This window comes from Balaenoptera acutorostrata, chromosome 12, assembly GCF_949987535.1.
Source record: "Balaenoptera acutorostrata chromosome 12, mBalAcu1.1, whole genome shotgun sequence".
Taxonomy (NCBI): domain Eukaryota; kingdom Metazoa; phylum Chordata; class Mammalia; order Artiodactyla; family Balaenopteridae; genus Balaenoptera; species Balaenoptera acutorostrata.
In genome coordinates this window covers 86,884,371-86,898,936 of record NC_080075.1, presented here as the reverse complement: position 1 = coordinate 86,898,936, position 14,566 = coordinate 86,884,371, and the positions used below count along the sequence as shown (strand labels likewise).

At 46.2% G+C, this 14,566-nt stretch overlaps 1 protein-coding gene across 1 annotated transcript in view; it reads right to left on the bottom strand.

The window, feature by feature from the left end:
* Positions 1-3,160: 3,160 nt before the first annotated feature.
* The window catches only part of NOL10 (nucleolar protein 10), an 87,029-nt gene continuing 75,623 nt past the window's right edge, over positions 3,161-14,566 (bottom strand). The window contains exons 20-21 of the mRNA XM_007195653.2: positions 9,934-10,036; positions 3,161-3,998 (exon numbers count right to left, since the gene is read on the bottom strand). Of these exons, the coding sequence (XP_007195715.2) occupies positions 3,879-3,998; positions 9,934-10,036 (223 nt within the window). The 3' untranslated portion in view covers positions 3,161-3,878. The remainder of the gene's footprint in view (positions 3,999-9,933; positions 10,037-14,566) is intronic.

The window sequence follows — 14,566 nt, the reverse complement described above, 5'->3', positions numbered from 1 at the left end:
ACTGAAGCTGGATGATGAATGCATACACGGAAGCTCATTAAACTGTTCTCGACTTTGGTTTGTGTTTGAAATTTTCCATAGTAATAAGTTTGTTTGTTTGTTTTTCTTCTCTTAAAGCACATTGCAGTGGGTATCGGTGCTGGGAGCAGGGGTGGGACAATTCTACACAGGGTGGTCGTGACCTGAAAGGTGAGACAGACATGCCGTGGGCCGACGAGAGAGCATTCCAGGCAGAGGAAATGGCAGCTGTGGAGGCCCCGGCTTAAGAGAACACTCTGCGTGTTCCAGAAACAGCATCACATGGTGACGAGGAGTAACTGAAGGGGGCGCAGAAGGGCCCGACCACACCGTGCCGTGGAGGCTCTGAGGATCTGGGTGTCTGCTCTGAGGGTGGCCCCTGCAGGGTTCTCAGAGGAGAAGGGACCTGATCGGATCTGGTCCGAGTGGAATCCGTCCTCACCCCCGCAGCCCCACACCGGCTCTGTCCTCCGGGCGAGTCAGTGACAGCTTCATCCCTGCCGGGGCCGGGGGGGTGCCCAGCACTGGGGCCGCAGCCTCCTCTGCCCCTCATGCCGCGCCGCCAGCCCAGCCCAAATCCTGCCAACGCACCTTCAAAACAAATCAGGTCCCACCACCGCCTCCGCCCCGTCCAGGCCCCCCCGGCTCACCCAAGGGCCTCGGCGCTTCTGCCCATTCTTCTCACGGCAGCTGGAGGATAAGTGAGGCAGGTCTTTCATGAGGTGGAAACCCGTACAATTGTCTTAGGAACTTTAATCATTTCAGTTGCAGGCATAGTAAGACGTCCATGAATGGTACTTGAACAGCACGTTACAGTGTGAGGAACATCACAAATAGCACGACACGTTGGCATTGTGGTAGGTACGGTAATAGTATACAGTTGTTCATACAACAGAAAAATATTTGGAAAGATATACCTTCTACTGTTAGTAGTTACGGATTAGTGGGGAATTTGTTATCCTGGGTACATGTGACTTTGATGAAATAATTCTGTCTCTTACGACTTTAACTGAAGTATCACATGACACAGGAAAGTGTACAAGTCATGAGGGTAGCTGAGCACCCAGGTGAAGGACTAGGACCAGCCAGCTGCCCCATCACGTCCCCCTTCAACCACTTTCCCTCTCTCCAGAAGTAACCACTGCCCCAGCTGCTGCAAACAACTTTCTGTTAATAGTCGGAGCCAAAAAAAAACCATATTAGGCATCAGGTTGAGGGTATCAGAGAACGAAGGGGATCTGGCACAGGCAGGCTTAGAGAAGTCATGACTCAGTAACCGCAGGGTGGTCCTGAGGTAAAACCCACGCCCCCAGCTTTAGGCTGGGCGTCTCCTACTGGCTCAGGAACGCCCTGCCCTAGAGAAGCACGCCACAGTATCGGGCTGCTGAGGAAGCTACCAGAAACACAGGGAAATTATGGAGCACGAAACTCATGTTTAACATTTTTAAAACAGAAGACTTCAAAGAAATGGGGGCATTGCAGCAGGTGCTTCAGGAATCGCCACCCTGAAGAGGTGGGGCTGTTTAAGGGGTCGCTAGGGGAACAGCGGGGCCTGGAGGATGTGCTCTGCAGCTTTCTATCTATCCAGCAAGTTTTTCTTGAATGTCCCTCACAGCTTCAGCTCAGGCCCTCCATCTGCCCTTTCAGGAATCCCCCAGAACAAAAGCTGAGGGGCACCTCGCTCTAGGAAAATCTTGATATTAAAGAATATGTTGAGGGACTTCCCTGGTGGTCCAGTGGTTAAGAATCCACCTTTCAATGCAGGGGACGCGGGTTCAATCCCTAGCCAGGGAACTAAGATCCCACATGCCACGGAGCAACTAAGCCCGCATGCCACAACTAAGACCCGACACAGCCAAAAATAAATAAATAAACAAATAAATAAATAAATAAATAAATAAATAAATAAAATATTTAAAAAAAAAGAGTATGTTGAGTTCAGAGGGGCGCGTGTGCAGGGGGGCAGGGGTGGCTGCTGAGCGAGCACTTCGTCGAGCGCTCCTGAACCCGTGCGAGGTGCTCGTGCACGTACGGGCCACGTTCGCTCCGCACCGAAATGAAGCATCAGGCCCACTTACAGGAGGAAACGAGACTCAGAGAAGTTACGGTCAGTGGGCACAGAACTGGTAGCAACAGACCTGGGACTCCACCCTGGGTCAGGCCGGCCCCGTTGCCAGCGTCCCAAGCGTCCAGAATGGGTCCACACCATCCTCCTGGCCCTGGCAATGCTCCAGACTCAGACAAGCCGTAGCTTCACAGGGCGAATGAGGCCCCTCTGCCAGCTGCAGCACTGCTGCTGGAATCTGGCACATGGTGTACTGGCTCCCCGCATCACACGGAGGACCCCGAAGAAAGAAGGAAAAGGGGGGCCCGGGAAGGCCAGGTGTATGTACGGAAGCGCCTGACCCCAGGAAACAGGTCTGGAGAACAACCCTCAACCCCTGGAGAAAAACTCCAGCTGGCAGTGTCCTTCTCTAACTTCTTCTCAAACTCCCAGCTCCTGGAGACAGCAGCGTGGGAAACAGAAAAGCAAGCCACAGAAAGCTGAAGCCCCGTGAATAGCCTAGGGGACGAGCTGAGAAAGGAAAGTACCAAACAGGTGGGGGACCCTCTGGTATCACAACACAAGTTGGGTTGGCTGCCCACGTAACCAGAGTCTCTTTCTGGGGACCGTGTCTGTCCACACACACACACACCCCTTTTTTCTGGAAACGTACTCTCTCTCTCAGACCACAGAGGTAACAGTGTGCCCCACGCTGTCCCCTGCCTGGGGGAGCAGGCCAGTCTGCACAGAAGCGGAGCTACAACGGGGAGGGGGTGTAGGAAGAGAAGACGGGAGACCTGAGGAGACAGGAGTAATGTTGAAACAGGAGGGAGAAAAGAAAGGAGGGCCGACCGGCCTGAGTTTGGAAGGCCTGGATCCAGGTGTCCCGAGGCAGTAAGGCTCTACAGCCTGGCTGTGTTAATTAACGCCTTTGCCTTTTTGCTCACAGCATTTCAAGTTCGAGTCTATCATCTACAATCCAAAGAGTCACTCTCCCAGTTGTACATAAAGAAACGCACCTCCAAAATCACATTCATACACAAAAAAACTAAGGAAACCAAAGTTATTTTTCAAATTAACTCAAGGAATGGGTCTCTCTCCAAGAAGCTGTTCAAATGAAAGCATTTATTTTTATAAACATTTTCTCCAGCCAGTACGTCTCTAATTACACTTAAGAAACAGAATAAAAAAAAAAAATCTGTATTTAATCTTGTGCCAAGTTAAAAGAATATCCAGTAGCTTCCACTTCTTGTTTTAGACTGTTATTACCATTACTTTATATTCTCTTGGTATAAAAATGTTTTAAAAAATCCCAAACTAACACATAAACAAGCAACACAGCTACCAGCATATCCTTATAAACATAAACATGACCGACGCTCGCAAGTCAGGCGAGACAGGAATGGCATCTCGGGGTGGCTGATTCATGGATGGCAGCAGGCAGTGCAAGAACGTTTCTGGAAGACCGTCAGTCCTGGTTTTCAGCACAAGAGAACCTCTCATGTCACGGTGCACGTTTCACAATATTCAAAAACCACCACCTCGTTTACTTGATTAAAACCAGGGGTAAGGGACAATGTTCTCGGGGAGCCACAAGGCACAGAAGCGCCCTGGGGGCACGGCACGGCCAGCGGGCCCAGCCCCGCGGTCTGACCACAGGCCTGGGACCCGCTGCCAGATGCTGACCCCCGCAGACGCAGCGAGGGTTTCCATGGGGCTTCGGGAGCGCGCGTCCCCGGCGCAGACAACACCCTCTAACGACGGTCAAGTGGGGGAGGCGAGCTCCTCCGAGTCACACGTGGGATCAGTTCCAGACTCAGTGGAACGGCCGTCCTCTCCGGGGCCTGGACCTCAGGTGACCGGCCGAACGGCGGAGGGTCTTCCTCTCTTGTCGGTGCAGTTTCTCAGCCTCCTGCTGCTGCTTCTGCTGTTCCGACTAAAAGAGAAAATTAAATGAGAGAGAAAGAGAAAGGAAAGGCCAACACCCCTTTTTTGTGACCCTCAGAACGCCAACAGCACAACCACCAGTCACTGCCCTGCTCCGGCAGGCACAGCAGGACGAGAGCCAACATTTACCGTCACTGCGAAACCTGAAATCCTAAACCCTTGGGTAGGAGAACAGCCTTGACACACGGGTCTAAACCACACAGTCTGAGGCTGGCTCTCCAACTCCCCACACAACACGGCCCCTCCCAGGAGAGCCAACTTTAAGAGACGCCATTGCTTTCAAGATGTCCACGACTTCTCGTGTAGAACTGTCTTTCGTTTACAAGCCAGAGCCATTCATTAGTTTACTCACACTGTCTTAAAGACACAAAAATACTTCTGTGTCCTGAAAGCGTATAATAACCCACCCATGATTAAGCATTCAGTCTCCAGAGCTGGTTCCAAAGAGTTCTTGGCTATTTCCAAAAAGCCACACTCCCCTTGAAAGGCAGAGATCTACCATTAAATGCTGATAAAGGCTCGGCAGACACATCAGTCACAAGTTCACGGCTGGAGTGGGTGCGCGGGTTCTAGGCGGACTGCCTGAAAGGCACCGTTCTCAACACTCAGGAGAGAGCCAGACCTCCTCCAAACAGTTTCACTATGTTTAGCAGAAATTCTTAAAAGAGAGGAGTTTCAACGCAGAATCCGCAATGAAGGTAAGAGCTATATAGTTTTAAAAACACTTTTGGTGGTTTGGATAATACAAACTCCTAACCGTGAAGCTCAAAAAAAAATTCTTAGCCAGTGGAACTGACAGAAGGTAACTGTGAAAGCAGCGGCAGGGACAAATTTTTAAAGGCTGAAAAACGCTGCCTTATAGACACCTACGTACGCAGCCTGCCTGCCTGTGACCTGTATTTTCCATGCACCTGAAAATACTCATTTGTATTTTAGTCTTGAAGAGAACGTCTCTGTGTTCACTTCCAGCTGGTATCTATCATTCAATATTTTATAGAGTTGGAAGGTGAGGGAATCGTGAGAAAGGAAAGCAATTTATAAGACCAAAAAGAGATGAATCGCCCCTATTCTAGGAGACTCTTAGAGATTCCGAATAATTATTTAAGTTCTTTTTCTGATTATTACCATTTTTGCAAAGCCTTTTCAAAATAAAGCCTGCCCTGTGTACTCCTCCCCTTGGCTCTACCTTGGCCCCGTCCCAGCCCGGGGTGCTGTCCGCACCCCACGGGCCCCTCACTGCAGGGGAGGAGCCTCCAGCCACAGGACTTTTTAAAAATAAAAACAGTATGTAGTCTTCTGCTAACTAGAACTTTTCAATAACTTTCCACGGCTCTTAGGATTGAGGTTAAAATTGAACATGACCTACTCACGAGGCCCCACAGGACAGCCCTACACGTCTTTCCAGTTACACCCGAAGCCACAGTTCCCCTCCCCAAGATGGCTGTTTCACACGCGTAGGCGCCTTCAGATCCCCAGCAGCCTGCCTGCCCCACCCAGGCTCTGACCTGACTCTAGGACCCAGCCTGTCCCTCACTCATCCGCCCCGCACTCCACGGTCCAGGCCAGGCCCCTGACGCTCACAGCCCCGGGCCTCCCTGGGAGCACGTCCCACATTACAGTGACGTGACTGTATGTGTAGCCCCTCTACAGCCTGAGGACTGCGGTGGCAAAGACCACGTCTGTCTTGTTCTGTGTATCCCCAGCATGTGGCACAGAGCAGGTATCTGATACACCTTTATTAACGGAAAAGTCAGAAACCCCGAGGGAAACTGCATACTCCCTAGCAGACCAAATAACGGTGTCATCAAGACCCCTGTAAAGTCAGTCAATTTGTTTTTTCATGTTAAAAAGTATCCCTAGGGCTTCCCTGATGGCACAGTGGTTAAGAATCCGCCTGCCAGTGCAGGGGACACGGGTTCGAGCCCTGGTCCGGGAAGATCCCACATGCCGCGGAGCAACTAAGCCCGTGCGCCACGACTACTGAGCCTGAGCTCTAGAGCCCGCGAGTCACAACTAGTGACCCTGCGTGCCGCAACTACTGAAGCCCGCGCGCCTAGAGCCCGTGCTCTGCACAACAAGAGAAGCCACCGCGATGAGAAGCCCACGCACCGCAACAAAGAGTAGCCCCCGCTCGCTGCAACTAGAGAAAGCCCGCGCGCAGCAACAAAAACCCAATGCAGCCATAAATAAATAAATAAATAAATTTATTTTTTAAAAAAAGTATCCCTAAAAAAAGTGCTTCTTGTCCAAATAACTTTGGGAAAATAAAATAAAGATGAACAGGGTGTTCTGGGTGGGGCTTTTAAGTCAGGTGCTGTTATGCGTCTCTAATACAGACATCAGTCGTAGATTTCCCTTATGTGTCTGGTGGCAAAGCCCCTTTCCACGAGGCCCTGCCCACTGGTCCCCACAAGGCAGGAGCCTACGCAGGAGCTCATAAGCAAGAGCGATCGTCCTGCAGACAAACCCCTGTCCAGAAAAACCTCTCATCAGCCCCTTTCTGAAAAGCGGCTGTACTTGGAAGACGTCGCCATCATGTGACCGATGCACTATGACTGAAGAGCCAACTAGCTCACTCCCCTCCTTGTTCCTGTCCCGACTCCTTCCCCACATCCACAGCAGCCCGGTCACAGGGACAGGGGAGGGTGAGCGCAAACCCACACCCTCGCACTAGCAGCGGCCCAGGGCCCCTGAGGAACTGAGCTGCAGGACATCTGAAACACGATTTGGGACCTAATCCCAGTTTTGCCACCTCACAATTTTAAATAATATCAAAGCATAGGTTTTCTCCCTCAATTTGATTCACATATGAAAGAACTGGGAAAACTCGAGATCTTACCTGACTGTATCGTACCCCTAGTATTAAAAGATATGTATAAACAAATATACAAACAATTCCCTAAATATTCTTAAATCAAACTAAGACTTAATAGTTAAAATTTTGTTAGTCGAATGATAAAACAGGCATAAGCCAAACACCAATTGATGCATTCCCAAAAATAGTTTCCAAGCCTCTGCTAGACTCAACCACGAGGCTGTTTTAAGTATTTTTTACTTAGTGCTTCTTTTGTTTTCAGGGGAAAAAAACCCCAAGAAAATCAGAGCCATCTTATTTTCACTTTACCATGAATTACAAACTGATATTCAACTCAGTACCTTCCAATTAAGGGGAAAAGCGGGAAAGGAGCGTGTACGCATCCTCCCTGAAGCTCACTCCGAGCCACAGAGGGAGCGCAGGGCCGGGGCGGCCGCGAGCCTGAGGTCCTCCCACAGCTGCCGTGCGCCTGACGCCCCCTCGGCCTCCTGGACTTCAGAGGGAATCGGGAAATGTCTGATGGTACACAGAGAATTTCTAAGAAACCAGGTATAGGCACAATGAGCTCGTCTGAACACACAGCCAGTTTTGTCTTATTTAAATGAGAAGTGTAAGAGTGCAAATTTGCTCTAAATGGAGACAGATTTAACTGAAAAGCTTCTTACACTTAGAATAAAGACGTTCTGAGGGGCGGTGGGAGAAGGGGGGACTTGGAGAAAGGTGGTCAAAAGATACAAACTTCCAGTTACAAGATAACTGAGTCCTAGGGATGTAACGTACAGTGTGATGACTACTGCTAACACTGCTGTATTATATACGTGAAAGCTGTTAAAACAGTAAATCCTGAGTTCTCATCACAAGGAAAAACAATTTTTCTTCCTTTTTTGCTTTTTCTTTTTATTGTATCTATATGAGATAATGGATGGTAACTAAGAAAAAAAATGTCCTTATCATTTGGCAAGCCTCCTGATGACACCAAGAGAACTGTCAAAGAATAAGAGATGAATGGGAGAGGGTGTGAACAGACATTTCTCCAAAGGAAATATACAAATGGCCAATAAGCACATGAAAAGATGCTCTACCCTCATTAGTCACCAGGAAAATGTAAATCAAAACCACAATGAGATACCACTTCACACCCACTAGGATGACTACAATAAGAAAGACGAAGAATAACAAGCGTTGGCAAGGATGGGGACAAAATGGAACCCTCATACACCGCTGGCGGGAATGCAGAATGGTACCATCGCTTTGGACAACAGTCTAGCCGTTCCTCAAAAAGTCACAGTTATCATATGGCTCAGCAACTCCAGTCCTAGGTATATACCCAAGAGAAACAAAAACATGAGTCCATGCAAAAACACATGCCTGAATTTTCACAACAGCATTATTCATAATAACAACAACAAAAAACCCAACCCAAATGTCCATCAACAGATTAAAGGATAAGCAAAATGTCGTATATCCACACAATGAAATATCAGTCATAAAAAGGAATAAAGTTCTTACACATGCTACAACATGGATTAATCTTTAAAACATGCTAAGGTGAAAGAAGCTGGTCGCAAAAGAAGACATGTTGTATGATTATATTTATATACAGTGTCTAGAACAGGCAAATCCATAGGCAGGGGAGATGTGAGTATGGGGTGACTGCACAAGGGGTTTCCTTTTGGGGCGATGAGGATGGTCCAGATTTAGACAGCGGTAATGAACACCCAACTTGGTGAATATACTAAAACCTCTGAACTGTACACTTTAAAAGGATGAATTTTATGATATGTGATCATAACTCAATTTTAAAAAAGAATCAGAGGCAGAGTCTTTGTTACTCTTTCCCTCTTGGTGACAATGTATATTAAGGAAGATGGACTAAATGAGAAAAAAAATTTGAAAAACAAACATGTAGCAAAAATAGAAATAAAGTTTTCCCTCTCCTGAGAACAAAGAAAAATAAAGGGAACAGTGAACAGGCTAGAGAAGAAACATAACGTGGCCTGAAAGAGTTAATCAATCCTAGTTTCATTTTAACTGTTACTAATCTGTAGTGTCTGTAGTTAGATTTGTCCTTCACAAAGCTAACCTGTCACCCCTAATCCTGTGTAATTTACATTCCGCACCTGGTATTTGCTCCCCCTGTAATCTCTTGTAGCAAATCACCCCTTGTAGCTGTTTGCACTTCAGAAAGGAGGTCACAGACCCATAACCCAGAGACTAACGGACCCAATTACCGGGCTGCCGGACCCAATTACCTGGTTGCCTGACTCCAGTGGGGACTGTTTTGAAATAATGCAAGAAGAAGAAGAATGTAAGACCTTCACCATTTTGATCCTTATCACTCACTTCGGACTGCGAACTCCCCTATAAGAATCCCTGTAACTCCCCAGGAAGCGGGGGCACAGTTCTTGAGGCGCTAGCCTATTGTGTCTTCCCTTTGCCTGGCAAAGAAAATAAAAAGCCTCGCTACTTCTTATCTCCCGAATCTCTGTCTCTGTACTTGTACTCAGCATCGGTGCGCGGGGAGCCAAGACTTGGCAACAGCTTCATTCACGAGTTACTAGCAAGTGTTTAAAGCAGCTTATTCCTCCTTCAGTGGGCGCCAGGCATCATCAAAGCCGGCTAAAGAATTGACTGTTATAAGTCAGTTTAGAATAACCTACTACCGACAGAAACTATCTACGCTGGACAAGCTGATTTTACTGCCACGAACATATCGGAACTCACCAGTTCTTGATCTCCTTTAAGTCCACGTGAGCCTGAACCAGTCCACTATACCGCAGGAGGTCACGACTTCTGCTTTAGAAGGCCCCACTCACGTGGTCCAGCCACCCAGAAACCACACGGCAGCTCCTCACCAACAGCACCAAGCCTGGGGTCACGGAGGCCCTGTCTCCCTCAGGACACCAGAAACACGCCAGCTGTGCCGAGGCCAAGCAGTGTGCTTGCAGCCCAGGACGCGTCCTGGCTGCAGGAAAAATGCCTGAAGAGAACACGGCTCCTCAACAGGGGAAAAGCTTGGGAAGGCAGCTCTGAGGTCACACATGCACAACACTACTGGAGGCCTATTTTTCTTCTGTAAATTAAAAAAGAACATTAAAAAGCAACTTACCTTCTTTAATGTAAATGTCAATTGTTTGCTGCCAACCGTGGTGTCCGATACACTCAATGTCCCATTTTTCGCTTCGAGTTTCAACCGGTCTTCAAGGGTTTTACTGCAGGAAATTTAAGAGAATGACATATTAATTAGCATTTTGTTTTGATTTACCATTTGAAACAAGTTTTAATTGTAATTGATCACACGAAGAATGATCTTTTACAAATTTGGTAAAGACAGAAAATGGCATTCGTTTAATACTATCAATGGAGAGAATTGCGGGCACTCGAACCGTCATTATCCAGACTCAGCAGATCCCTAGTAGAAACAATGGCTGCCCCAAACACCCACTAATTTAGTATTTTAAGTGGTGGTTCCACATATTTCAATGGTTGCTACTTATCTTACTAAATCACATTTCTGAAGCCAAAATGCAAAGGAGCAATATTTCTGAAGCCTGTAATTTACTGTAATGGTCAGCGGCACTTACGCTGCTAAAGCATTTTATATGTAATCCACGCATGAGTTAGGTATGTGAGCATCTCAGCAACTCATTCACCTTCTGCAAAGGAAGCTCTCCAGGTCAAGCCCCAGAGAAGTGCTATGAGAATTCTGATTTTTCCTTCACTCGGTCTTAGCTCACGGACCACACTCATCACCCACAGTATGAGCAACTTGAAACATGAATACTCGTCTGATTACACAGAGAAAACAAAAGCAGTTACACTGAGGGTAAATTCTATCTGATTCAGCCCTATTCACTGCTACTTCTCCAGGTGTTTTCCTTTCAATTTCTTACCTGAATTACCCTTTCTGACACAATTTGCCCAAATTTCAATTTCATTTCATTTCTTGATCATGTTTCTAAGGTCTCTTATTATCATCTTTGTCCCTGCTATGGTTTGCTGTGCCCAGCAACTCACTGCTATCTACAACAATCAAGATGTTAAATTTGAATTTTGTACCAGTTATGTAACACTTCATTGAATGTTCTTAAAATAATGTATTATTATAAAATCAGATCATTGTTAAGTTGGTTTAGAGGGAAAAAACAGAATTAAGCCTAAAGATAGACATTTTGAGTAAGTTTTAAAGTTAGCTCTAGCCCTTCTAGAAAAGGCTAAAAGCAACACCCTCATATCCCTGGGATGAAACTAGGAGGGGAGAAGAGAGGGAACAAAAAACAAGAATACGGTTTTCTCTTCTATTCGGTTCCTTCCTCAAAAAAAAAGTAAATATACTTCCCTTTCCAATCCTCCTTGCACCAACTTAAAACTGAATGCACCCTTTTTAAAAGTTAATATGAAAAAACTTGGTTGAATTTAAAAGGGGGGGGTGTGCACTGTATGAAAGGGTCTTCTTTTTCCTGAAATATGATCTTCGTAACTAATTACTGAGGAGAACACAACTCCTAAATGATCCATTAGACAAAGTGATGCTCCTTTGAAATTCTGAAGCCAATGTTTGATGTTTACACCTTTGAAAGCCCTACCTCTAGTTTATGACTACTAGTTAGTACTAAACATACCTTCTTTACATGATTTGAGACATAAACGTGGTTAGCATAAAAGTGGCACTGTTTTCTAAGCAATAATGTTATTAAGAAGCACTTTTAAAGTACTTTTCATCTTCAAAGTTCTTAACAGACTAACTAATTAATCCTTTCAACATCCCTGAGACAGAAGCGCTTATCCTCTATAGATGGCACAAAGGGAGGCAAGATGTTCTATGACTTGCCCCAGGCCACAGACGGATTCAAGCCTAAAACCAGGATTCCACCTGAAGAATTTCTGGTTTCCAGGCGTGTGTCAGACCATGCCTGATTTATAAAGGTTTGTTCAGGAAATGTGTCCACTAAGTATTCTAAATGACAAGCTTCCACATGACAAACTGAATGAGAAATTAAGGTTTGGTTTCGCCTTTTTTTCACTTAAGCAGAACTCAAAGGTGACGTGTAAACTGACTCCAGCGCGCCTGTGACTCATGTCAGCTCTGCACATTCCTCCAGCCCTTCATTGCACTTTTGTTCTTTCCTTTCAGAGCTACAAGTGCTGAGATTTTAAAGGTAACAGGAATTCTGAATAAGTATAGAGCCACTGAGACAAGGTGGTACACAGAGAACACTAATTTGGGAAAAAAAAGACTTTTCAAGTAAATTGTGGGAAATTACTACTCTTTTCAGGATGACCTATTTCCTGCAGATAGGGCAGAGAAGCTCTGGTCTCCTCTCCGTGTACCTGGCCGGGCACCTGCAGCAACTTGTTCTGCCTCGGCTCCTTGGAGAGACCTGAGCTTTAGGAGGAGCCGTGGCAGAGGATCAGACGCAGGGGCCAAGGGCAGAGGCTCCTGCAGTAAAGCAGGTCCCACTTCCCCCCCTTTAAAGTCAGCTCGCGGAAAGCGGCCGTGAACCACCAGTCCCGAAGCCTGAATTCCCAAAGTGTGAATTCGCTCAGAGGTGACTGAAGACGCAGTCAGGCCCCTGAAAACTGTCTACTGTAACCGAAGAAGAAAACGCAGAAACCCCCCTGCCCGTCCTCCTCACGTTCGCCCAGCACTGGCCAGCCCTCCCCGTCCTGCTCCTCTTCCTGTCTAGGCTTTGGGTCGCAGGCCTCCGGCTGCTTTGTAACTGACAGTAAAGTTAAGAGGTTTAGGGAAAAAGTACCCCCCTGCCGGTCACAAGATGATCAAAACTCCCCCACATCTGCGGGGACTGCTAGGAAGACAGCCATGGGCCGCAGAAGGTGGAAAGGGACAGGAATGACTCAGTATGGGATGGAGAGGGTATGGGGGGGAAGAACCTAAATGATCAGTACAGCTGCATTAAAAGAATGAAGAAAAATGGGCATAAACTACGAGGGGAAAAAAATCAAATTATATATTTATTAGATGCCCCAGGACAGCTAAATGATTTACTTCTTTGAGGCTTTAAAAACACACACACACTAGTATCTATTTCCTTAATTAAAACTAATTAAAAATAATGCTCCTTCACAGAGTTTTTAAATCACTCTGTGAGGAACGGGAGGTAGGGGAGTGGAAGACATACCTAAAGGCACCTGCTTTAGTACAGCATTGAGAAGAGTGAAATGAGCTTAAGAGAAAGGAATCACCCCACACAGTCTACATCAAAGGGAGTAAGAAGAGAATGGAGAAACAGAAGTATTTAAAATTTAAGTACTTCGTTTTAAATATATAACTTTGACAAATATTTACATACACTGTAAATGTTACTGGAAACTATTTCAGTGCTTTCAGTTTGCATACAGTGGCTTCAAAGCCTCTATCTCAGCAGATGTAAGTTCAAGCAACCATGAAATCGGTTATCTCAACTTGCAGCTCAGTTAAAATTTTAGAAGATCCCTAATATCCACTGTTGTTGCGAGTGTGGGGAAACAGGCATCCTGGCAAGAGGGCAAAGGGCCCAAAGCCCTTCTGGAGGCCGATCTGGCCAAATTGATCGCACACCTCTTTTGGTCCAGCAAATTCCATCACTAGGTAAGGCAGTCTAAAGAAATTCTTGCACATGTGTACATATTTGTAACTGTGAAAAAGGAAGAGAAAAACAAGAAACAACCTAAACATCCAAAATTAGATAGTATGGCCCAACCATCTTATGAAATATTTATGCAGCCATAAGGCAGACCTCCATGTATTTACAATGAAAAAATTTCAAAACTTATTGTTCAATGAAAAGAGCACGTGAAACAGCAACAAGGTTAGTGTGATCCTTTCATGTCAAAGGCAGAAAAGCTACAACTGTACACGTGAGTGTGTGCATACACGGGAGTGACTGAAATCTAAGAAGGCGCCCAGAGCAGGACCTCAGGAAGGGAGTGTGGGGAAGAAGGGACTTTCACCTTTCATCCTATGCTCCTAAGTATTACAATGATAATATGCTCGTGTATTACTGGAGCACATATTACTGGAGTAATAAAAGATTCTCTTTTTTTTAAAGTGAAAGTTTGGAATTAAACTGCTTTCAAAATTAGATTTTAAAAATGTTTATATTAAAAACGAGACTGCATTCTTTTAGTTCTTATCCACAATCAGTGAAGAAAATAGCTGAAGAGTAAAAACTGGCCATAGTTATTTAATTTAAAGTGGATAAGGTTGCAGACATGATAGGCAGCTCACCAAGAGCTACTAAAGTAGCTGGTGAAGAAGATGAGGTTGTCAAAGGCAAAAAATGTCTTAAAAATCTTTGAATTTCCAGGACCTACCACAGGGTAGGTGCTTCAAAGAATGCTCTCATGAATTGGGCTGAAAGGGCCACCTAGCATGTAGTACTTATTACCCAAGAAGAGGGGCTATCCTCAACTACTGAAATTTAGAAAGTTATCCCAAGGACTCTTTCTGTGGGGTTTACCAACAGACACCTCCAATATTTACATCATGCGCCGCAGACCAAGGCTTCCCCAGGTAACTGAAGAGGCTGATGTGCCCAGATTCCTGACGGAGGCCAGCCGGCGTGAACTCCCAATCTTTCTACCTAGAAACACAATCATCTCCACCCGTCCTGACTTCTCTCCCTTGTCTCTGAAGATGTACTGGTGCTCCTGGCCCCATTCACTCCTGACTGCTCACCTAATTCAGCTCTGCCAGTTCAGTCCAGTCTCTCATTTCTTCACTCTCCCCTTCCTCTCTGTGT